This window comes from Nanorana parkeri, unplaced genomic scaffold, assembly GCF_000935625.1.
Source record: "Nanorana parkeri isolate BGI_ZX_2015 unplaced genomic scaffold, ASM93562v1 scaffold2040, whole genome shotgun sequence".
NCBI lineage: Eukaryota > Metazoa > Chordata > Amphibia > Anura > Dicroglossidae > Nanorana > Nanorana parkeri.
The window spans coordinates 179,594-206,421 of NW_017308308.1; the positions used below are offsets into that span (position 1 = coordinate 179,594).

At 40.4% G+C, this 26,828-nt stretch overlaps 1 protein-coding gene across 1 annotated transcript in view; it reads right to left on the reverse strand.

The window, feature by feature from the left end:
• EVPL (envoplakin) overlaps nt 1-26,828 on the reverse strand; it is a 63,763-nt gene that overhangs the window by 19,826 nt on the left and 17,109 nt on the right. Inside the window, exons 2-11 of the mRNA XM_018572463.1 lie at nt 23,120-23,219; nt 20,271-20,425; nt 17,597-17,720; nt 13,853-13,975; nt 11,678-11,716; nt 9,726-9,887; nt 8,358-8,465; nt 6,841-6,936; nt 5,464-5,736; nt 3,342-3,499 (exon numbers count right to left, since the gene is read on the reverse strand). Coding sequence (XP_018427965.1) covers nt 3,342-3,499; nt 5,464-5,736; nt 6,841-6,936; nt 8,358-8,465; nt 9,726-9,887; nt 11,678-11,716; nt 13,853-13,975; nt 17,597-17,720; nt 20,271-20,425; nt 23,120-23,219 — 1,338 coding nt within the window. The remainder of the gene's footprint in view (nt 1-3,341; nt 3,500-5,463; nt 5,737-6,840; nt 6,937-8,357; nt 8,466-9,725; nt 9,888-11,677; nt 11,717-13,852; nt 13,976-17,596; nt 17,721-20,270; nt 20,426-23,119; nt 23,220-26,828) is intronic.

Sequence of the window (26,828 nt, forward strand, 5' to 3'; positions counted from 1 at the left end):
TTCGTCAGATCCTGTTGGGTAATCAGTTCATGAGGTTTTTATCCTTTCCTCCTGAGTCTAATATTAACCCATTTAGTGCTGAGTTTGATTACATACGAAACTTTTATCAAATTGTGTTTTTACATGTATACTTTCTGGACAAATGCCAGGCTAAGGATGGGGAGGGGAAGGAAGGGGGGAAGGAACGGGATGAACAGAAACACAGATGGATCACGGGAGTAGTAGAACAAATAAGTTGATGCTCTATAGTTGTTATCATTCAATCGTTCATTCCGCTTTGTGAAGTAATGTGACAAATGTTATGTCCTGTTCTTGATGTTCATTGCTCAGCTAGATAAATTAACTATAATGCTACATATTTCCTTTCCTATGTCCTACACACTGGATGTTGCAAATTGTCAGGTATGTTCCAGAGATTATTATAATTAGGGAGGGGGGTGCAACTATGGTTATATCTAACTCATCTTAAATGGACCAAGTTATTACAATTTACTTTATTTAAATGGATGTGGCACCTATGTTGTTATTTAAATTATTTATTTAAGTAGGGTTTAATCTCAAAGGAGCAAGGGTAATGGGGGTGGTTAGAGCATAGAATTAATTACGAGATGATGATGGGGGAAGGCGTGTGTTTATTTAGTGCTGTGAGGACCACAGGGACAAAGGCTAGAGGAACACTTGCAGGCTACACTCATTGTTTAATCCATGTGGAATCATGGTCCTCAACTTAAAGATCCACATTTTTTCTTTCTGTAATAGGATCTTATTGAAGTCTCCTCTGCGTGCCGATAGTTTGAGTACATAGATTCCCCTAACCTCTATGCCCGTGGTTCTCCCAGCATGATGCTGCAAGAAATGCTGTGCCAATGGGCTTTCCTTATTCTGGTTTTTTATGTCCCTTAAATGTTCCCCAATTCTTATCTTTAATTCACGTTTTGTCTTTCCTATATAGGATTTCTTACAGGGGCACACCAGTTCATAGACAACTCCCGTTGTATTACAATTAATAAAGTGTTGTATATTGAATTTAGAGGAACCCGTTGAGTTTGTAAATTGTTTGGATTTATGGACAAACGGGCATATATGACAATGCCCACAAGCAAAAGCTCCTCCTTAGAGTTCGATGCGGGTAGCCACGTTCCCTAAAGCGGTCATACATTGCTCTTGACTCCATTCTAAAGTCTTCATTAGAGGTGCAATTCCTTTTTAAACGCAGGAATTGGCCCGTGGGTATGGCTTGCTTTAGGGATAGTGGATGGTGGCTATCCGCATGGAGTACCGTATTGGCCGCTGTTGGTTTACGATAGGTATTAGTCATTAATTTTCCCCTTTCTACTCGAATTTTAAGGTCCAGAAACGACATTTCTCGGGTGTCTATGGTATAAGTTAGGTGGATGTTTCTATCGTTCTTATTTAGATCCACTATAAATTCTAGTAGTTGACTGTTAGAACCTGACCAGATTAATAGTATATCATCTATAAAGCGATACCAAATCTTGGCAAATGATTTAAATAGATGATGTGAATAGACACAGTCTTGCTCCCACATGCCTAGGTGAATGCATGCGTACGCTGGAGCCCATGGTGCTCCCATGGAGGTGCCTCTAATTTGTTAGCCTGGCATTTGTCCAGAAAGTATACATGTAAAAACACAATTTGATAAAAGTTTCGTATGTAATCAAACTCAGCACTAAATGGGTTAATATTAGACTCAGGAGGAAAGGATAAAAACCTCATGAACTGATTACCCAACAGGATCTGACGAAGCCCCGTGAAACCTAGGAGGGGCGAAACGCATCATCCGCTGTAGGATGCGAAGCTGAGATATCACCTGCATGTCAGGTTACTAACCAGCGTGGCTATTTTGAGCAGCGAGACAAAAGGATTTGCTATGCCAATAACCTGGATACTTCTGTGGTCAAACTGAAATCCCTCCAAGAACTATCTATTCCCTCTGAGAGATACAACAGGAGTATCATCTGGAGCCTTCACTACGTGACTATCATCACGAGCGCAATTGGAAACTAAAACATCAAGTATCCACACATCTTGAGCGAGTGACCGTCCGGTTCAAAGAGTTAAAGTAGCCGTGAGTAAAACCTACTCGAGTTCCTGTTTTACACACAGAAGGGAAGCACCCTGCTCGCCAAGTGTGATTATAACTCAGCGGCGCACAGTACATTGACTCACCGGGCCTATTTGTATTCTCATGCTCTTTTGTTACAATGCAAGATATTACCAACTAAGTATCCGTTGCAGTGACACTTATAGTATCCAAAGAAGGCGTCCATAGGATCCAAGTCAAAATGTTCATATTGACTTTACCTCAACTAATTGATATCTTTAAGACACTCCACGGAAAAAGAGAAACACATTAAGAAAGTTTGATTGGAAATTCCCAGGCATTTGACATATACCATATTGCACTTCCTCACTTTAGTCCTACACTGCTCAGAATTGAGGGCCACCTGAAGATTTAGAGTATATTGATCAGCTGGCTCCGCTTGTGTGTGAGTGCTGATTTGTACGAATAGATTATTGCAATGATCATTTTTTAAGGGTGTAGGGATAATGGTTTTTTGAATTGTATAGTCTGTTCATATGGAAAATTGTTTTATTTCGTAACCAATAAATGTAATCTTTTATACCATAATTTCACTCTCCGACCCCGTCCTTTAACTGCACTCTGTTCAGTAAACCTCTCTTGGTTTGAACAAACTGCCTTTATTTAGGTTCACAACTAGGCGATTCAGATGCCGAGCTCTTTTCGATCGCTTGACTCTTCATTGTAAACCGCACATTTGTCACGCATTTCTCAATGCATAGATGTCTATGTGACTCAAACCATGCTACAACCGCCCGAAAATAGCTCCTGCACCTTTTCGTGCGACAGGCTATTTTGGTCACCGCAAACCGCAAAGGTGTGAGCAGCCTCCATTGACTTCAATGTGAATCTGTGTTTCATGCGATATCGCGCGACTCGAACAGCGCAATAAATCGCCAAAGGGGTGCACCGGCTCTTAGTATCTAAATACTGTAAGCTGCCTAAACACTTCTGCATCTAGCCTTCAGTCCTGGAAAACACTGCATTGTAATAGTGACCTGTTTGGCTTACAGTATTCTCTATTCGTAGCCAGATTCCTGCTGTGCAGGGGATTGCGGAAAGATAATATAAAGACAGACAGACAGACAGCGGTTACACTAGCAGTATTTATAAATACATCTAATGATTTGTAATGACCACCTAACTGGACTGTAGTGTTGGGTTTTTTATATTCACTTGGAGTTCCACTATAATTTACTCTCAAGCATAAAATAAATATGGATGAAATCACACTAACCTCTTTACCCTTTCCAGAGATTCTGGATCTGGAGGAGGGATCAGGAAACAGGCTGATGGAACATCCTTGATACTCGTACTCCCAGGGGTCTGCACCGACCAGTTCTCCCTCTGGCTATTATCTTTCAGCGTGCACACCTGTCCTTTGTTTAACTGAACCTTGATGAGAAAATGTATTATTAGCTTCTATGTAAAAGTTAAATGTTCAAATATCTCATATTTAAATCATTTCAACACTTGGCTGCAGAATTCTTTCAACTGTGGAAGTCCTTGCTTAAATCCCAACTGAATTTTCAGTTTTAACACCACTAAATACAGTGGGGCAAAAAAGTATTTAGTCAGCCACCAATTGTGCAAGTTCTCCCACTTAAAAAGATGATAGAGGCCTGTAATACAGCTGCATCAAACAAAAGGTGTGCAAAGTCTAAAGGTGCCCATACATTGTACGAGAATCGCGGGAAATCCCGCGATCGTACGATAATCGTACAGTGTATGGAAGGCGTGCGACTGTTTCTACAGTACTGTACGGTCGCACATCTTCCGTCGAACAAGCAGGCTTGAAAACCCGTACGATTCTCGGCGGGTTAGTGGCCTGCTTGTTCAACAACTGCCAAACGGGGCGGGCTTTCGATGATCGCAATTACGATCTGCCAGTCCAAGATGGGCAGATCTTACGAGCTTTTAATTAGCTTACGACCATCGCAAGACAAAAGTCTTGCGATGGTCGTAAGGTGTATGGGCACCTTTTAGGAGGCATTCACATTTGCTAATTTGGTGGAATGCATGAGTATCACAAAACTCTCTGTGAGACTGCCAATAGCTGCAGGTGAGAGGCGTACAATACAATGACAGCTGGCAAAAAACGGTTGCATCCAGAATGGAAGGTAATCGCAGCATGTTTAATGGCTGCCTGTGTCCCCGCTGGGAACATTTACCCTTTCTATGTGTCCTGATTGTCACCAGGATTAAAAAGTGAGGGAAAATCCAAAATTATGAGTTGTCACCATAACAGGAATAGAGGATAAAGTGGCAATAAACTCAGGAGTTACATCTTTAAAATGCACTCAAGTACCTTGAAGGAGAACTATGAGGTGAGTGAAAATCACTCAACCTCATAGTTCGAGCTGACGTGTGACAATGAAACTATCACACGTCGGCTCAATAGATCGGGAAGTGAGCGAACACATACCGTCGCTCGCTCACTTCTCGATCATGTCCCTGCAGGGAGCCGTGACTGTCAGTCACGGCTCCCTGCAGGGATTCCCCTCCCCGCTCTGATCCTCTAGCGCTGACTGGAGGAACGTACTGTGGAGGGGGCGGGTACAGCTGGCTCTGCCTCTAGATAGGCAGAGTCAGCTGTCACTCATGGATCTGGGTGGACCTCAACAGTAATGTCGGGATAAGTCCCAGCTCTGGCGGTCTCAGTATAATGCGAGTTGTAGTTCGCAATATATGAGCTTTGGGTCACGGGAGGACGCTAGTTTATGTCCTCCCGTGACCCTTAAGAGAACTATGGGGAAAAACACTTACCCCATAGTTCTCTTTTAAATACTTAATGGAGTAGACAAGTTTTACTTGGAGTCTGTCCAAAACTCCACCTACTAGCTGTGGGCTCCATAGGTGTCCCACATCAAAATGGCACAATAGTGAAAGACAATCTGAAATATGGTTTGGTTGGTGAATCTGAAAACCTACCTCTCAAGACTCCTTATTGGTTTCTAAATGTGTCCTGTAGTTCACTGACCAACATAAAGGCTTAGGGTGTGGTTGGGGGCTGGGCCATGCTTTACTTGTATAGGAAAAGTTAAAGTGACACTAAATCTTAAAAATCCATTCAAGTACCTTAGCTATAAACAAAAATGTATCTTATTTGTGTGTCACTTGGCTGCAGATCCTCAAATCATCTCTGATTTCATACTGACACTGTCCTTCCTTCTGGAGGGTGAATACTTTTGCTCCCCATTGTCCCTGTGTGTGTTGTAAAGTAGCCCTCGCTCTCGTGATAGACTACAATCTCAATTAAAATTTGTAAACTAAATATGAGATTGTAGTCCATCATGAGCGTAAGGTTGGAGAGGTCTGTCTATTCTTGTTTTCTCAAAAAATGCATTACAAAAGCTTACCTCTCCAGAATCCCAGTCACAGAGCGTGTCCACATTAACGGCCTGTTTTGGTCTTAGCCTCCTCTGTTTGATGGGGACAATTTCTGGTGCTTTTTGTTTGAGTTCAGACAACGTCTTCTCAGCCTGTGCCAGCTGCTTGTCCTCCTTGTCCATCTGCAGTAGTAGCTCAGATAACACTCCTGGAGTCTGTGTGTTCGGCTGGTTGTATTTAGTGTCAAGGTTTTTATTGACATCTTTTAGGATTTGGGCTGCAGAATCTGCATCATCATGAAACTGTAATGGTGAAGATGTAGAAACATAAGTCATCTCTTGTTATCACAGAACTTTATTGGTTATTCTCTGTTTATTTAGAAATTTGAAAAAAACTAATTCTCTATCCTTATTGACTTTAGGACGGGCTAAGCATCATGGGCGCCTAGTTATTATTGAGAGAAACAAACCAAATAGAAAGGATGGTGAATAATTCTTTCCGCAATACATAACTACTATAACTTAGGTACCTATGGGTGCAGAAGATTTTCTTTAATAATCTAACCATCCCATATCAAGGCTTCTAACAGTGAATGTCTTGTAGATCATGCAGCCTTCAGCTGTAGCACTGGTACAGGTTTGGAAGCTGAGGGTTATGAAACAGGGAATGGGACCAAACCCATTTGGGAAAGCAATTTTCATTTGAAACTTAAATGTCAAAGACAGACACCATATAATCATACAATATAATCAATTTGAGTACTGAGTACCTCCAATACCTATTGCACAAATCTGTTGTGAAGGGACAGTGAAAGCAGAACATGGCTCCTAGTTGTAGGAGATGGTACTGGAGTTGTAACTCTTGCCTTGTGTTGCTATATGGGGAACTACAAGTGGTTAAATTCAGGGTCTTCTACTAGTTGCATTTAAAAATGAATGTAATGATGTTTATATGAATGCATAACTGCTTTAAAGTTGTTTTTTTCTGTACCTGTCTGAAATGCAGATTTAAAGGGGATCTATTTTTTGTCTTCTAAGCAATATCATAGAACAGGACCCCCACCTCACCCATCGGCCTCTGATTTTCTGGGACAGATTTATTGGCCTTTAGGGCAACAGTTCAAATTATTGAATTGCAATAATTTAAATGAGTTATCATTTCCAGAACTTCATTGTACTACAAAAAGATGAGGAGTCTTGTAACTGCTCTAAAATGATCCTATAAGAGCTGAGTTGCAAAGGTGTGGGATAGTGTGTGATCCGAATATTCATAATTAAAACAAAGAAACATTTAAAATAAGAGAAAAGAGAGAAAGTAATATAACAAAGTGTTGTAATCATGGGCCCAAAAACAAAGACAAAAGTGTTCTAAAAGTATAACTATGTCTATATTAAAGTGCTCTTTGCCTTTTTGTAGTCCTCCGCATTCTTCAGATGGTTCTCCTGACAGATGCACAGATTTAGAAAATTCTGCCACTCTCCTTTCAGGGCCTCATCATGAGCCTGTGACAAATAATACATTGATTAATATTATATGGGCTTACACTATATGCATTAGTTGGCAAAAGAAACTGACTGCACCATCATAAAGAAGATACACGTGTGACATTAACATTGTCTACCTGGAAAAGTCATCAATGTCACTTTTTCATACAATGTACAACAAGGATATGTAAAAATCTGTAGCAAGGCAGGGCACATTGACATCAAAGGCAGCCTATCACTTTATAACTGACCACCCTTCCCACAGCTATACTGTACAGTTCACCTAAATACTACTGCCCAGCAATCGCATTTTCATGTACTTTTCCTTTGTTCTTCATTCACTCCTATCAATATCTAATAAGCAAACCCAGTGAAGGAAAGGAAGCTGGTAGCAAGTGACTTCCTTTTCTGCCTTTCCTTCTGTTATAGGGTCCATGCAAGTGAGGAGTAACAAGTCAATATGATCCGAAGAAAGGTGCAAGCTCTCTGGGAGTTTTTATAACTTCATCATAACTTTAGAGTAGCTCACTTAGGGTATGGGGCTGGAGAAAAGTGACAATCACAATGTATGTATGTATGCGGCAGATATACAAAGAAGGGTAAGCCTGGAGCTTAAAGCAGACCTTGCACCAAAATGCAAGATCCCTTTATTTAATAGTGGTCTACACCCCATGTGAAATCACTGTGTTAAAGCTGTGGAGAAAAGTTAAAAACTATACACCTGGGTTATAACCGTGACACCAAGGCGAGGGCGAGGTCTTGATCTTTTAGGCAAGATCTTGGTAATGCTGATGATCCCTAACCTCTTGAAAAGGTGATTCTGCACTTTACTTTTTATTCTTCTTGTGAGACCTAGGACTCTCAGCATCTCCAGGATCTCACCGGAATGAGCAGAAGCCAGGTTTAAATATATTTTCTAACTTTTCTCCATGGGTTTTTTTTTTCTACAGCTTTATGGTAGCACTTTTAGATTGGGGACAGTAATGTTTGGATATGTGATCAGCCTTAAAGAAAACCTGGGAGGTACCCATGTAGGAGTTACACGTTAAATTCAGCCCTATACAAACAGCTTCCCTTTGCACCTCCACCACTCCATTTGGCTGCCCGGAGTATAGAGAAATGCCCAGTACTTATTGGTATTGGGAAGCACGTGGCTCGCTTTTGTTTTTCACACAATGCACACATATAGGGGCAGAGAGAGAGAGTCTTCAGCTCTGTGTAAGCTCCAACCAGTGTGACCTGGAGCTTAAACAGAGCTTTTTTTTGCTCCTGTAAAGCACAACACAGCTTCAATTTAATCTTGAAACTGTATAAAACTGCCATACAAGATTTGTGTGTAGAAATATGGTACTGTTTTCTCAGCTATCACATACTGTAACATTAATATCAGAGTATATATATATATATACATATATATATATAACATTTTAGTAACTTACCTGGATGCAGGCAGAAGCTGGGTGTTTGAGTTCAATCATCCTGTCCCCATCATCCAGCATAGTATTCACTTCCTCCTCCTGAGGCAGCAATTCCTCTCCCTTAAAAAGCTGCAAAAAAAAAAAGACATATGAAGCAGAGCATGTAAATAATGCTTGATGCAATATAATTTCGGATGAACATATCTACATACAGATTTGCAATTTCATGATCTATGATTGCAGAATATAAACAAAATCTAATTTGTTGCATTGAGCGACAAATTCTTCTTTGAGCCTCCGTCTAGCAAGATCCAGTATCTATGTGCCTCTAAAAAATATGTATCAGTTGCACTTTAGGAAGAGATGTAACAAAGTGGCAACAGAGGAGCAGAATTGAGAGACATGGATAGTGCATTGTCACCCTATAACAGGAAGTGCCTGGACAAGGACCTTTATGATGGGATGACCTAGTAATATTTCAATGAAAGCTGTACATTTTAAAATTATTTTTGAAAAGAGGTCTAGATTCCAGGGAGTGAGAGCCACAATCTTACACTGTATCAGGCATTAGCAAGACCTTATCTGGTATTTTGGGCACCCGCTCACAAAAAGGATGATGGGGAAGTGAAGAGACTGCAGAAAAGTGTTAAACCAAACTGATGAGAGGCATGGAGGAGCTCGGCTATGAGGAAAGAATAATTGAACGGAAGACATTCTCCCTTGAGAAGAGACATTTAAGGGGGATATGATTACTATATATAAATACATATATAAATATTCCTTAACAGTCCCTTGTTGGACCATGCTTTATAATGTTTTTTTGCCTTCCTTTGGACCAGCTGTTGGTATAGGGTTCTGTTTATGGAGCTTTTCTATTAAGTCCATTTTTTTCTTTTGGTTGAACATGATACACTATCTTTTTTCAACCTAACTATGAAATTACAGTGGGGCAAAAAAGTAATTAGTCAGCCACCAATTGTGCAAGTTCTCCCACTTAAAACGATGAGAGAGACCTGTAATTGGCATCATAGGTAGACCTCAACTATGAGAGACAAAATGAGAAAACAAATCCAGACAAATCACATACTCTCATAGTTGAGGTCTACCTATGATGCCAATTACAGGCCTCTCTCATCTTTTTAAGTGGGAGAACTTGCACAATTGGTGGCTGACTAAATACTTTTTTGCCCCACTGTACATCAACATATTGAAGCTTGTGTTACATATACTCTAAGGACCCTAAGATAGTCAGTTTAGGGAAGGAAGTCCATCAACATTATCTACACACAGATATTAGCACACAACATTGTGCTCTTGTAAGGTGATGAGCACAGTAGGTTCTTTATCATAGTGTACATGCCATAACTTACATTTGGTGCAAATTATTACCTCATACTGCCTTCGGATACCGGGCAGATCAGGATTTTGATCACTCCAATCCTGTTTAGTTATCTTGTTCTGTTCTTCAGTCAGGTACATCAGTTTCTTTGTACAGCCATGCAGGTGATTATACAGACTGCTCAGGTGGCGACCCCGCCATGTTGCATCTTCCTGTTTAAAGCACCAACCAGGTATTTTAGCAAATATATTGGCCATAGCAGTTACTTGTGGATTTTATAACTTGGTAATTAAAACTGGGAAATATAGACTACTATACTTAGATCTCAAATATATTGCCTTTGGTAAGTGAAATTGAACAACAGTGGCTGCCATTGCTGACCTACTTCTGAAAATGCTAGTGACCTGGTTTGCCTGGTGATCCAGAATCACCCCTACTATGAGTCACCAATGCACATTTAAACTTGTATATCATACAAAAACACTAATGTTCGTTGCTTGGGGTTTTGCATAAAATCTCATCTGTTTAAATTTGTATTCCTGCCACAGGCTTAAATGACTATAATAGAGTTTCCCCTTCAGCCCTTGTACGGTGATACCAGGAAAATAAATTAGAGGGTGTAGGTGTCACTGGGAATGGAAGGCACGGAAAACAATACAAACTTAACAGAGGCTCCAAACCTTTTCACTTCTGCTAAAAAATGTGCTCTTGTAGCTGTTTTTGTCCACCTCTGCAAATTATCACTTCCTGTTCTTGTGGCACACTTTCACTGGGTCAGGAAGTGAGAGCTCGCAATGAGAGCACAGACAGCAATACAAATTTGACTGGCTGGTGTTGGGCTTTAATATCTTTTCCACTTACATGGCCTACAGTAGATGTATCCAATAGGTAAGGTACCTAACTCGTATTATAGCTGGTACTTGTGCTCAAAGGTAAAGTATGGTGGCAGGCAGCTCCTCGACATATGCAGGAACACAAGAGCTGTCCACATGACAAAGTTGGGTTAAGAGGGTTTTCTTACCCTGTTTTGTTTTCAGGAGCAGTAGAGTTTAACATAAATTCTTTGAACGAGAGCACATGAAGTAGGACACAAAAAAATGATATTGCTTGCAAATCAAAGGCCTAGCTCTGGTAGATGTCCAAGGGGCCCAGCTATAGCTTCCATGCTTCTGAAATAAACTAGGGGGATAGCACAATCGCTCAAAGCTGTGCACCTGTCTTGTATTTGTAGGCAGTTAGCGTCTGATGGGCCATGTCAGTACAGACGATAGAAATCGAGCAGCTTCTCAGTACCTGTTGTAGTTTTTGTTAATGTTAATCAAAGGGGCCAAAGCTACTAACTTGCCTAGGGCCCCATTCTGCCTTAACTAGTGTGCCTCCGAAACATTTTTTTTATTTTTCATATACATGTTAAAATCTACATTTTTGCCTAGATAAATTACTCAAAATCCCGCAAACATTATATGTTTTCTGTAGAATAAAAAGATTGTAGTTGCAAAATTATATGTCACATATTTGCAAACATATTTCTCAAATCTATATTTTCAGGAACAAAATACACTAAAATGAACTTTATTGTACACAAAATAATCCCCATTTTTTGGACAAAATAAAAGATGAGGTTGTGTCAAGTAAATGGATACCAAATATGTAAAAAATATGCGCGCCCTAGATACGACGAAAAATGACGGCACTCAAAATTATCAGTTTAGAGTTAACCATAAACAAGGGAGCTCTCGCTCTGGCGTGTGTGAAAATATCCAATATGTGTTGCACAGTTGTTGTTTACATGCAGTACATGTGCGCACCATACACTGTCGTTTGCATTCATATATGTGTGTACGGGGCAAAGGGGGTGTTTTTACATTTTTGTTGGTATTTTTGTTTATTATAGTTTATTTTTTAACACTTTTTATTTATTTTTTTGCTTTATGGAGAGATCAGGTGTCAGTTAGGCTCCCATTGTCTTCCCTGGCTGTCATTTAACATATCAGTAACTCACCTGCAAACTGCGATACTGGTTCTTGATGGGAGCATTCTCCTGTAAGTTAAATAAAATATAAAGTTCTGGCCACTGAACAATAGTACAAAGGATAGCTATACAGAAAAAAATAACATATAATAATGATGATCTTGTGGGTATTAACAACTAATAAATTATGGGATGGGATCATGGAAACCTTTTTTTTTTTTTTTTACTGTACATGCTATGACCTACTATTATGGGTAACTATGATGTCACAAGTACCAATATTATTTGTAGTACATATGTATCTTGTATTCATTTATTAGCAGTAGGTATTAGATATTAGAGATTTGCACAACACAATGGAATTTTAACCTACATTTTGCAGATTCATATCAGCAGACTTTGGGAGATTCAAGCTGTAAAAGAGCATACCAGTTTTACTTCTTGTTGACCTCTGGCCCTCCTTTTTATGCTGCATTGCTTGCCTTTACACCCTGCCTTGTGTGCCCACAACCTCCCATAGCCAACATGATTGTGTTGTCATGTGTGGCCATCAGGGACTGGTGCTGGATAGGCCAGTATAAGAGCACCAACTAAACAACATGTTTTGCTATAAGGATTCTTTTAGTATCAGGATCTCAGACCTTCTATTTTGATACCTGATATACTGTAATGTTCTCATGTCAAAATTGGTGAAAACATTTAAAAGTGTGATTTAAATGCAAAGGCACATGGATTTCAGCTTCATTGAGTATCATTTGCAATGTATAACCCTCTGTATTACACACAAAATACACCACAATGCGTGACATTGATTTGTAATTGGCCCTATTATTAACACAACGTACAAAAGTAAATTCAAAACTTGTATAAAATATTTAAGTAATAAAAATAAATAACAACCATGACCTGATGCCTGTCTATTGGTATGATTAAAACAGAAGAGGATCTTGGAAGGCACACCAAGTTGAACCACAAGCATACTTTGCCCTTCCCCTACCCTCCCTGCATTCTGCCCCAAGGGCACCTTTTTGAGCATAGTATTTTAGCACTGTACCATGGAGCACCGCCAAATCAGAACACAGTATGGGGACATAATATTAGGAATACTTATTTCCTAAGCTCCTCAGCTCCATCTCATGGTCACAATGCAGTATTACATTACATACATTCAACCTGTAATGAAAATACTGTATATCTAAGAGCATTCTGGAACACCAGAGGGAACCCCCAACTTCCAATGTAATTATTACTGGTCACTTTCCACCAAGCCACTAAGACTTTTTATTTTTACATTATTCTGGTGTGGGTGTAAAAAACTAAGTAGGGCTTTAAAAAGTGGTCAAAGCTAAGACTGACCAAGACATTGTTCAAACAAGTGGTACTGTTTTACTTGGTTGCAGATGGCACACTCTCGTATTTCTATGCCTCTTGCGATGCTTCATGACAAAGCAACAGATACACTTTTATGGCAGCCCCACCAGCAGACCATACTCATCCTACTTTTGATCTCCTGCCAATCTTTTCACCTGCTGAGAGGGAGGAAATATACCCTGTTCTTTTAGGTATAGATGAGTATGTTACTTGTTCACTTTCTTTCCATGTGACAGTGCTGCTTGGCAATTGGCCTCCTGGGCACCCATTGCTGTCACATGAGGAAGAGTCCTCAGCCCTGTTTAAGCTGTGACTTGTAGCTTACACAGGGTTTGTTCTCTTTGCTCCTGGTGACCAAATGAAGAATTGGGGTGTGAAGTGAAGGGTAAGTTTGTGAAGCTGGTAGGGCTTGCATTAAAGTAAACCTGTTGCTTTTCCCTGCATGGACAAAGCACAGCCTCTCTTTAAGGTGGGAAACACAGAGATGCATAAGGCAAATTTCAAAGAGGAATATTTTTGTTCTATGTTAATGTGACAGGCAGCGAGCAAACTTCAATATTTCCATGCTGAGCTGTTGGAGGTCAGCTTGGAAAAAATATGCAAGTCAGGACAGAGTGAGACATTCTTCTAAGATGCGTTAAAAAAATTGTTACGGTCGATAATGACTTTTTTAATGCTTTTTAGCTAAAGTTAATTTTTTTTCTTTGCCCTTTTAAGTTCCCTTTTTTCTTATTGCTGCTATTAATTTGCAAAACTTTACTTGCTGGAATAGACACACGCGGTGTTAGTGAGCAATAATGATAATGCAAAAGAATATAGAGAGTAACATATTACCTGTGGCAGGTTTTGAATTTCTATTCCATATTCGTCAATCTCTCTTTGCAGTATATTGTGTTCTGCAATCTGACGTTCCACCTCTGCAATACTGGGACCATACTGGCCTTGGTCTAATTGATTCTACAGCAAGAATAATATAATATAAAAATCAATAAAGATGACATAAAAATCTGATTGTCCAGAATTCTCAGTGAATCAACATTTGGTGAAATTATACTAACAGACAGTTTTACCAAATAAAGAGATTAAAACAGAACTCCAGGAAAGAAAACATTCTTAACCCTTGCATTGGAACTTCCCTCACACTGCAAGGGTTAATTGCTCTTTTGTGTGTAGGTTAAATAAAAAAAAAAGGTTACACTTAACTAATCCTTGGAGCCTCCCAGGTCTTCAACTAGTCTCTTCTGCCTTGCTCCCCCTCTGCTGCAGCGGTCCAAGGATCCTCCAGTTATCACGTTCTATACACAGTGTATAGGATGTAAGGTTGCCAAGGGACATACCATCGCTGCAGCAGAGCAGGAGACAGGCTTGAGCTAACGTAAAGCAAATATGTTGCGCTCGGTCTATGTGAACCAACTGCACACTAAAGTGTTAATAAACAAATCTGTGTAAAATTACAACAATCCGTGTGAAAAATTTGATGCAAGTGGATTATTTACATATGACTAGAAGGTTCAACACACAAACATAATAAGAATAATAAAAATCAACACTGGAACCTTCAGAATTAGTGCCAGTGATCAACCTCATTGGTTCGGCATGTATATCTTAAACACGTGAACCTCTGGCTAGCGGTGTAGTAAAACAACACAGAAAACTAAAATTTAAACCGTGATATTAATTCAAGCTGTGAACAAACTTTGAAAAGGAAGGAGGGGCTCTGTGGTGGCCCTCCAATACTAAAAAAAAAAACTAAAAAAAAACGTGCAAATAAATCAAAACTCTAAAATAATAACAGCAAAGAAACTGACATTTCAAGGGGCATGTATCATTACATGCATAACCAACGAACAGCACTTTTAAGGTGCCCATACACTGCTCGATTCTCGTACGAGAATCGCGGGAAATCCCGCGATCAGTTAGCAGCACTCAGCTAAGAGAGATGAAGGCAGGTTTTCCTTTGACATGTTTCGTTCAATGACTTTCTCAAAAAAGAAATTCATTCCTTTTTGAAAGAAAAGAAATTCATTACTTTTTGAGAAAGTCATTGAACGAAACATGTCAAAGGAAAACCTGCCTTCATCTCTCTTAGCTGAGTGCTGCTAACGCTCAAAAGCTCGATTTTTTTTCGTTGTTTCCGTAAGTGCATTTGAGTTCTTTTATGAAATAAATATTTGTGTTACTGCACTTAGATAGCCTCCTCTTTGTCTCCTTCAAATTTTTCCCTGGGGGACACCATTAGGTGAACGCCGCCATTCCGGGCGGCGAGGGATCAGGTGACCGAAGGAGAAGGAGAGACCCACGCCGGTACTTGACAAGGAGACATTAGAAGGGGTTGGAAAACCAGAACTTTAAAAGACCTCTTTAACAAGGAGCCCCTCTTGGGGAATTGTCATTGAATGTTTGGAGGACTGCCGGACAGATTGATCAAGTGTCACTGAGAGAAGGAAGTTGCCCTTTCTTAAAGTGCTGTTCGTTGGTTATGCATGTAATGATACATGCCCCTTGAAATGTCAGTTTCTTTGCTGTTATTATTTTAGAGTTTTGATTTATTTGCACGTTTTTTTTTGAGTATTGGAGGGCCACCACAGAGCCCCTCCTTCCTTTTCAAAGTTTGTTCACAGCTTAAATTAATATCACGGTTTAAATTTTAGTTTTCTGTGTTGTTTTACTACACCGCTAGCCAGAGGTTCACGTGTTTAAGATATACATGCCGAACCAATGAGGTTGATCACTGGCACTAATTCTGAAGGTTCCAGTGTTGATTTTTATTATTCTTATTATGTTTGTGTGTTGAACCTTCTAGTCATATGTAAATAATCCACTTGCATCAATTTTTTCACACGGATTGTTGTAATTTTACACAGATTTGTTTATTAACACTTTAGTGTGTAGTTGGTTCACATAGACCGAGCGCAACATATTTGCTTTACATTTGTTCACCTATACACATTGTTGCGGCTGGTCCAATCAGGTAGTTAGGCACGCATTTCCAGCGCAGTGATTTCTGTGATATATAGGCTTGAGCTAACGATGGTCACAGCCAGCTGGATCCGAGGTTCAGGTGAGTATACATTTTTTTTTTACCTACAGACAAACGGCCACTTTACTCTTGCAGTGTGAAAGTAGCCCCACTGTAAGGTTTAAGAATTTCTTTCAGCGGAGATGTTTTTTTTAAATACAGGTTGGGGGATCTATGAAAACTGGAGCAGATTTGCACTGCAGCCAATCAGCATCTCTCTCTCATTTTCTAATCTTACCTGAGCAAACTGAAGAGAGATGCTGATTGGTTGCCATGAGCAACTGCTCCAGATTATATCTGTTCCAGTTTTTATAAATTCCCCCCCAGTATGTATAGATAAACTGTTTTATCTTCCAAACGATTTGTAATTGTGTTCAACCTGTTTTGTCATCCTGGCACCCTGCCAGACAGCAGATTTAAATCGGTGATTTCACTTTTTTTCTAATGCAATTAAGATATATAGCTTGGTCAACAACCTGTGTCTATTCTGTTACTAGACAATTAAAGAAGAGCAGCAGACGGATGAAGTGATCAGACTGCTGTCTGATTCCATAAGCATGTTCAAACTGTTGTCTGAGGACAAAGCAGTAGTAGAGCTCTGATTGGATGATTTCACTCCCTCAATGAGCGTGCTGCTTTGGGGATTTATAGGCTGATTATGGGACAGAATCAGGTATTTATACTAGTTCTATGTAAATATACGTACACTGATGTTCCTAATGAACACAGATCTAGATTAATTGGTATTAAAATACCTTTTACCTAGCGTTTAGCCACAACTCAGACAGTAGCATTAAAAATGACCAGATATAGCTATTTTTTTTACTGGTCGCTTACTTTCTATAAGAATAGTTGCAAATAAATAACTGCTGCTGCAAGGGAGATTTGGCTACCAGTCTTGCTGCATGCACACTCGATCTTAGCAGTAAGGATGGGCTGCATGTTCGAGTCGACCATAGGTTCGACTCGAACATAGCATGTTCTAGCAATCGCCGAATGGCCAACATTATGGGATGTCCGCGGTCTGTTCGACCCCGGCACATCCCACAATGCACTGCGCCGTCCGAAAACGGTAATTGGCTACAGTCCTGCACCTGACCGCAGGTCAGATAGTGCCTCAGACCTTGCGGGGTCCCATCATGAATCATGAGCAATGCAATCAAACACAGGGGATCCTTGCTGAAATCATGCAGTTTGAATGGGTGCTTATTATTGCAAAAGAGCACAATATACAGACAACATCAGACAGAAATGTTGATGCGTTTCGCACTACCAGTACTTGTTCTAGTGCAAAATGCGTCAAGGTTTCTGTTTGAACATGCTTACAGAAGATTTCAGCAAAGATTCCTTGCGTTTGCCTGCATTGTTTATAAGGACTGCTGACCTATTATTTCATAATCTAGGAACTGTAGCAGGGTGATTTTCCAGTCACATAAAAGTATTCATTGGGTTCCACCAGCAATGGATACATAGGTATTCTCAACCTTTAAGGTTTGTATTAAAAATTTACAGGTGCTGTTTTCAAAAGATTTCATAGACGTATACTGGTCAGACTGTACCTTCTTGGTGTCCAGGATCTGTGGCCAGTTGACTTTGGGTTCAGGGGGTGCAATGTTGTATGTCTCATACACGTCTCTGTACTCTGCACACTCAGCACTTAGACGCTCATGCAGATGGCGAATGCTGGACACAAAGAAAAGAAAATGTTTATTTAAGTCTGTATGTCACATACCTCTTACAAAAACACAGAGAACATAGACTTTTTTTAAAGTGGATTATTCTTTTTTAAGTGTATTTCTAGCCAAAACGTTTTTGGGGATTTTGTCAAAAGGTTTCTTAAAGTGAGATTAAACTCAGGAGTTAAATCTTAAAAATGCCTTCAAATGCCCTAACTGTTGACAAATCTTATTTGTGTATCACTCGGCTGTAAATCCTCAAATCATCTCTGAATTGGTGCTGACACTGTCCTTCCTTCTGGAGGGGGGCTACTTTTACAACACACACAGGGACCATGGTCAACAAAAGTAAGGACAGTGTCAGCACCAATTCAGAGATGATTTGGGGATCTACAGCCGAGTGACTTTAATTTATTTATTTTTTACACCTAACTTTATTGCTATCACAAAGGGGGCCAACAAGCCCGCTATGTGATTGCAAATATACAATGACAGGTCCTCTTTATGGAGACATCAGCTTCTTCTCCGGCTATAGCAGCCAGAGAAATGACAGCTGAAGGTGGAAGTGATGTAATACACATCACTTCCACCTTCAGAGAAGTGAAGGCGGAAGTGGAAGAATGCTGACCTCCCTCCGTATTCAGTATAGGCAGCAGCTGTGGCAACCCCGGGCCCGCAAGGGGCACAGAGGAGCTGGTATAGCTGGCAGCGAAGGTGAAAGGCGGGGGGGGCGGGTGCAGCAGTGGAGGGGGCCTGCACAGGCTTTGGCATCATACAAGCAATCGGGCAGCTTTAGAGCCGCCCAAATGCTTGTATGCTAAAGTCGGTACTGTACTGTTTAAAACTAAATAACTAACTTTGGTGAAGGAACAAGAAATATTCATCACTATTGCTGTTTATATATGGACATATCTTCAGAGTTATGAACATTTACAGACTTCACATCTGATCCATTTACTATTCATTCACTGACATTTGTTTGAGTCACAGATTCTTTTATTGTTTTTTTGTATCGCTCATTGTTGTAGCTCGCCACATTTAGTTGTTTATTTTTCAAGTATATACACCCTCACAGTGCGTTTATATTCCAGTGCCTTGTAGCTGTTAGCTTGCTTGGCGCAGTTCACTTTTATACATATTTTTGTTGGCTGTTTAAAACTGTTATTGTATTTTGCTTGTGTGTGCGCGAAGAGAAAAAAAGAACGCAGTTCGTATACAGCGACTTGCAGGAAGGAACTTGCAGTCCGTCTGTTTATAATGTTTAACAGGCGGACGGCAAGTAGTTAATACTACTTTAAGTGTGGAAGTGTGATAACCTCTGCCAGGTTTTTTCTTAATCCACTTTGTGGCAATTTACTCTCTCTATTTATCTTGGTAACTATTGTCACAGGGCCAGGAAGTAGAGGGACCTTTTAGAGCTGCCACCAGAACAGGAAGTGAGGGAAAATCTTCCTAACAGGACACCTGTTCCAGTGACAGCTGTCTTAGAGGGGACTGATCCTTCATTTAGATACATTTCCTACTTCCTGTAGAGCAGGAGAGCATGGAGAGCATAAACAACTTAAAGTATAATTACAGACTCTGGTGTTTTTGCATACATCTACTGCTAGAAAGCAGTAGATATATGCAAAAAGTGTACAAAAAAACCTCTTTAAAAGCGTTTTAAACTTACCTGTGTCTTCCACGCGCGCTCCAGTCCGAAAATGTGAAAATTCTCGGGCGGCCGCAAAGCATCTTGGGGCGGGCGCATGCGCAGTTCACATTTTCGGCCGAGATGCGAGGAGAGACACAAGGTAAGTCTATGGACGCGTGCACCCGCATGCAGACACCGTGGGACAAGAAGTGCCAGCAAGGACAGAGGAGTCAGCGCTGGATCGGAGACCCGCCGCAGCGCTGGAGGCACAGATGAAAAGGACAGGAAAGAAGAAGAAACATAATTTAAGGTAAGTGCTTTAATTAACAGTGGGGGGAGGGAAAAACATTTTTTACTTTAATGCCACTGTAAACTGCATCTCCACTCCTCTAAAAAAAAACACTTCGGATCTTTTGAACTCTCCCTCCTAAGTCATAAAAGCAAAGCATGTAATTGGTCTGGAAACCCTTATTAACCTCTAGGAAGAGCCTGTGTACTTTTTTTATTTAGCATTTAATGGAATAGGGAAGGATTGAGGGCTAGTTCACACCAGCCCCAGTGCGTTCCAGCACGATTCGGCGGCTGACGACCCCTCCCTCCCCAGAACGCAGTGAGTCGGCCAGGATGTGATCCAGTGCGTTCCTGCACCGAATCATTCTGGTGTGAACTAGCCCTGAGGGACTTGTAGAAATTTCCTCTCACTTCCTGTAGTGTTTCCAGGAGCCAACTGACAGAGGTTCTGACCATTTTATACTCTATCCAAAATGAAAAAAGAAAGTTTGGATTTCTAAACTTAATGCTCATTCACCATTTAAAAGGCATATCCTTTTGCCTGTATTCTTTTTCTATCTCCACCAATGTGGTGTTCACCTATATGTTTCTGTTTTATATTTGTTTTTCACTGTTGGTGTCTGCCTCACTTACTCCTTTTCTATCTCCTCTGCCTGAGGGTGTCCATATTTCTTGGCTTTGTCCACATCCAGAAAAAGATCCTTCAGCAGAAGTTCAGATTCCTTTAAGTTCTTGGCATTCTCCTGTTGATGCTGAAATGATTTCTTCAGTGCATAATTACCAGCATCCTGCCAGTGAAAAAGAAGAAGACATTGGTATTTGGAAGAATGTAGAATAATACCTTGTAGAGAGGGAAAGATGGAAAGCAAAGGGTAAGACGGAGAGCAAGATAGATACAGAGAAGGACAGGCAGAAATGGGGGAGGTGAGTAGCTGGGAGCTATGCTGCATACTTCATGGCTGAATCCAATATTGTACTTACATGTATAAGTAAGAATATTTACGGCAGTTGCAAACACCCATAAAAGGACATTACAGCATCCAGCTCCTGCAAGCTAACTGTTGGTAAAAATAACTATTGATCCTGCCAGTCATTTATTCTTTCTTGTAAGCAGTGGCAATGATCTCCAGGCTTATCTAGCTTCTGCACTGTTGCCACCACATTGAGCATGCTCCGAATTATGTTAAAAAAACATATATTAAAAAGCTGCGTCTTCACCTTACTATCCCGTGTTATGCTCCCAGCTTCCTTCATCACACACAACACCATATAACAAAACAGTAAGTGTGTTGATTGACAGCAGCTCTAGGGAGCCCCACTGTCATTGCCATTCAAGGGAGGGCAGACTGGCAGCATGCTTTGGGGATAAAGTGAAAAAACAATAATCTAACTGCGGCAATTATAGAAAGTCTTTACTACCACAATTTGTTTTATAACACGAAAACTCGTGTCCAATCAATACTTTTTCAAACATTTAGGACAATTACATGTTTTTGGTGCGTTAATGCTTTCTAACACTTCAAAAAAGGTGTTTGCACACGGGTGGTAGTGCATTTCTGCTTTGCGGTGTGCTGCATTGCAGGTGCATTTAAAAAAAGTGTGTTGTGGCCCCTTTCAGAATGAATGGCACTGTAGCGCACCAGCACGCACTTGAACTTTGTAAATCTGGCCTCCGGATATTAATAAAAGGTTTATCTATAATACAACTGAAAGCACTAGACATTCCCTTTAAAACTCTATAAATCAGAAGTGCTTTTAAGCTAAAAAAAAAGTGTATCTTTTGAAAGCTTGTCCTGAAAAAAGCTGTTAGTGGCAATATAAAGAGTATAATGCACAGTACATAAAAAATGTGCAACAAGTGCACTTACACGCCTACAATAACTTAGCTATGAAGGGAGTACTGGTGAATATAGCTGCATGAAGAAGCAGTTAACCCTCCTGGACACAAAGGAAACACAGACCAACAGTGATATATTTTTTCTGCCAAGTTGTATGAAAAGAAACCTTATCCCGCATGGCCTCAGGATAAAAAATAAATAAAAATGTTTCTGCGTCTACACTTAACTTGACGTAAGGACCATTAAAAGATTAAAGAACAATCTTATATACAATGTATATAGTGGTTTGCACACAGCTCACATAGATTTAAAGCCTGCATTGATGGAATTTTGTTGACAAAGAAAATGAAATAAATAATCTACAGAACATAAACATTGGCCAAAAATAGGGAAAAAAACATGCTTTTAGCACATTTTGATTATCAGCTCATAAACCACGTGGGCAATGGAAGAACCTGCATATAAATGCGCAAAAAACGCCCACGAAAATGTGCAACATGCTTCTGCTGCGCGTGTTTGGGCATTTCCAATGAAGTCTATGGGGAGGAAAGGTGCTTTTAACTACCAAAAGAAGCTCCTGTATCTTTTCAGGCGTCTAGCGTTTCCCTGCTAGTCGTTTTTCTGCTCAGTTGTGAACCAGGGCCATTGAAAATCATGGGATTTCTTGTGTTGGGCAGTTAAAAGCACTTTTTGAACTGCTCAAAAACGCCTAGGTGTGAACCAGGGCTTAGGTTGTTTAAAAGTTTTTAAAAAAATGTATCTACAAATCGAAGCGATACAAATAAATAGCCGCACTGCTGGTGACATACAATCACTAGCAGAACATATACGGAAGATAAGCAAAGGGTTGCAACCTACCATAACAGAGGATAAAACACTGAAATAAATCATCCAACAACCCATAAATCTGGGTGTCAGTGAGACAATAGCCAAGGTAACAAAGCCTTGTGACAATAAATTCGACACACTATTGTATTGCTAGATTAAGATCTGATCCTTAGATGGAGCTATTATCTGGGATTGCACTAAAGCCAGAAACAGAATTTCCAGAGATACATTCTTGCTTCTGTGAAATTGAAGCTAGCTCAGTGTTATATTAAGCATCTGGAGAGGAGCTGCTGCTGGAGTCTCACATTTGGAATTGTGCTGCTGTCTGCTGACCTGCTGCTTGTAAGATCAAGACTCAAACATGTGCTGTCAGGGGGCTTTACAATGGGAGAAATACCATCATGACTATTGAAACTCAGCGGCTTGCACAGCAAGGTGACGGTAAGTCAGCCGTTGCTGAGGAGTGCATGATCCTAAAACTATGAGACCCAAGGCTGCTATTTCTGTAACCTGCCATCTATTATCCGTTAACATTCCGATAATACTGCATTGTGGCCACTAGATAGAGCAGAGGAGCATAGGAAATTATCATTTCCTATGCTATTATTAAATATTAATAAATATTTATTTCCTAAGCTCCTCAGTGCCATCTTGTGGCCAAATTGTTATATTACATTACATTTGGCCTAAAAAGAAAATATACTAAGCACGTTTGTTTTTGCCTCTATTCACACAGAATGAACATTTTAGAGATTAGCAAGGTGGGTGGCTCTGAACATTGTTTTTTAATAGACCCCAAAGTGTTCATATCCTCACCTGCTTCATTTTCTGGTGAGTCTCCAAGATGTTCCTTTCCACTTGGTCAGCATTTTTCTGCATGCGGGAGATTAGCAAGGCCAGTTCATTGGCAGTCGCCCTAGAGATAAGGACACAGGGAGGATTAACATTTGCCATTTTGATTTAATTTTTTTTCCTTGCAAGTTTTACACAGCAATAGTTTTAGAGACTGAAAAATCAACTTTGATGAGGTAGAATAAGTTGCAGCATTTTTCCCTGTGACTGAACCATCAAAGCTTGAGAAAGTGCTTAGAAGATGTAATTAGTGGTGGTCTAGTGCAAAAAGATCCATATATTGGCCTCGAATAATAAGTTCAAAGAGCTATGTGCATGAGTCATGTGGATAAACTGCTGAATGCTTGTCTCCTGTGTATAATGCGAGCACATAATTGCTTATGATTTTGAACAAAGCACATTTGTTTATTTGGGTTTATAGCCATACTTTTGTTTTTTCCTTTGATTTTTTGTAGATATAAATTCTTAATTTAAGAAGAAAACACACAGAGTTACATCTGTTCACTATTTACACAGACAGATATTACTGCATGCATAGATTCTACAGACTGACCATCAGTTTGTACAGAGTATAATATTGAACTTTCTGATGCCATTAAAATATTCCGACACGTTCTGCGCATGCGCACTGCCATTTTGGAGGAGGACGTCAGGTGACTTCATATGCATGTATGGGCATGTATTTTCTACGGTCCCATCTCTCCTCAGTGATCAGACTGCAACATTGTAACTTTGTAGCACGTCACAACATGAGAGGCAGGCAGCAGTGGCTGATCTGTGTTAGGGCCCATTCTCACCACATCCAGATCATCTGCAGACCAGACCAGATTTTTTCTGGACCCAACATGTATCCTAATGTATCCCTATGCTATTTCTGGCCTCTGTTCACACCAGCGCAGTCCTCAGTCTCTGTTCACACCAGCGCAGTCCCACCAGCGCAGCCAAAATGTCTCATTTTGGCTGGTCTGGAATGCACTGGAACTGTGGCCAGGTTCACACCATTTTCCAGACCAGATCTGGTCCGGAAAATGGTGTGAACCTGCCCTTAGACATTGTGAATGCATCCAAGGTCTGCACAGGCACCTGGATTTAGGGCCCATTCACATTGAGTGTGGTGACTGGGGGCTTTCCACACTGGACCAACACGTCACCACTAGGTCACATAGAAAACAATTGTCTTCTAGGTGGCTCCCACCACAATACGGGTGTGATGTGTACTGTGGCAGGCACTGAAATTAAATGAAGTGTACAAATAAAGTCGCCTTGCGCTGTAACAATGCAGGGCACCACAGCTCACCTCTGGCACCTAGAGGACATGTTTTACTGTACACCTAGTATGAATGAGCCCTTACATGATGTTTTCATCTCAGCCAGCATATCAGCCGAAGAAGTAGATACTGACCCTGAATGATACCTGGACAAAGAAAAGCAGATGAAGCCATTGTCAGGCGGAGTACTGTGGCAGAATAAAATACCTGTACATGTATCTCTTACTCATGTATGCACATGCCATACTAAAATAGATGTGATACAGATCTATTTTGACTGAAATTTAAAAGCATATTTGTACGGTCTTAAAAGCTTGGCTTCCATGGCTCATGACCCATATACAACTTTATTACAGCAAGTAACACTTACTACGCCATAAAAGTTGCTTAATAGGGAACCTGCACTTAGTAAATACAGTGCCATTGCTGAACTCTCCCTTCAAAAATGCTTGTTGCCTAATAGCAGTTTAAGTCTAAAGACTTTGATATGCACTGACCCAGAAAGTATTTAGGCCAGAGACAGCCAAGCAAGTAGCAAGTATTTGTTACTCCTGCCAAAATTATAGCATCCTTGTAAATTTCTGTGCAGTGAACTGATATCTCAAACAATGTTAACAGCCTTCCCAGGTATCTTCTGTGAACTAGAAAGTAACACCATTCTATATTATGGAAAGGAAGATGGGGGTGTTTGTAGTCCAAATCAGAAAATCAGCCTTGCTTGACAACACTGCTACTCCGCAGATACAAAGGATAGTGAGTGTTGTCATTCTAGGACATGAAGTGTGATTCTAGCAAGATCACAAGATAAAAATAGAAATAAAGCCTGAAAAAAAAAGAAAACTAATGTTTTCACTACATCTAATGATTGCTAAGCTGTATTATATTACATTTTTTATTTCGGCCTAAGATATGCCTAAAGGAGTTCTATGAGGTGAGTGATTTCCACTCATCCTCATAGCTAGATTCGACTTGTGACAAAGATGCTGTCACAGGTCGGCACTGTTGATCAGGAAGTGAGCAGAAACATGCCGTCGATCTGTTCACTTCCCGATTGTCTCCCTGCAGAGAGCGGTGACTGTCAGTCACTGCTCAACGCAGGGATTTCCCCCTCTCCTCTCCGATCCTCCAGCACTGATTGGAGGAACAAATGGGGGAGGGGGCGGGCACAGCTGGCTCTGCCTCTAGAAAGGCAGAGCCAGCTGTCACTCACGCAGCTGGATGGATCTCGACAGTATTGTCAGGATCTGTCCCAGCTGCGCCGCTCTCAGTATACCCTGGGCAATAGCCCGCTATATACTGAGCTTTGGGTCATGGGAGGAGGTTAGTATATGTCCTCCCGTGACCCTAAAGAGAACTATGGGGAAAAACACTTAGTTCTCTTTTAAGTTAGACATCAGTCAGTAAGGACATCTATAATGTATCCAGCATATAATGCCAGTGATCAGGACAGTGCATTTTTACAAGTTTTTATAACCAACGGTATAAATCTTAAGAGCTACCCTAGTTGCCAATATATCCCCACCATGTTCAATAACCATTATTGGGTTAATTAATAACAGGAAGCAAATGCTATTCAAATGTAGTAACTTCTGCCAACAAATCAGAATTCAGCTTTTGACAGCTTGGGGTGTGTAGAATATTATATACATTTATTTTTGAGGACAAAGCTTGCAAGTCTGCATGGGTCCAGAGGAGTAATTGCATGCCTGGTGTACTGCATACAGTTTTTAGGGGTAAAAGTGTTCTCTAAGAAGAAGATGGGGGAGCGTATGTGTTGGACTGGTTACAATAAATAATAGCAAGCCTGAAAAAAAGAGAAAAAAATGTCTTGTTTAAAACCATATTTGAAAGGCGCTCAAGAGATTTGGATGTCCCCTGGTGGGCTGTATGACCAACTGGCTTCATCTTTTGAACGTTCTAACAGGTCTATTCACTAAAGGGTGAAGAGTTTGGAGAAGGCAGGAGAAGTGAACAATCTAGGCCAAAATAGCTGATTTGGAAACATTCTCCAATTCAGCTCACTTTCTAAATCAGCTATGTTGTTCTAGATTGTTCACTTCTCCTGCCTTCTCCAAGCTCTTCACCCTTTTGTGAATAGATCTGTAAGTGTTCTCTAAGAGAAAGATGGTGGGGGCAGCTCAAGAGCCTTGGTTGTCCCTTGGCTCCATCTTTTGAAGAAAAAATGGCAGGTACTTATGTGTTGGGCTGGGTTGTAGTAAATAGTAACAAGCCTGACAATAAAAAAAGATAAAAGGTTATCATTTTTTTCAACCATATTTGAATGCCAAGCCAAGAATCACAGAAAACAGAACCGTCTGTGGTGTGGCCTTTACGTCCATGTCACGCATACAAAGTGTAGCACTTGCAGGACCCTTAAAACCCATAGAATGTTATACGGGGAGGGG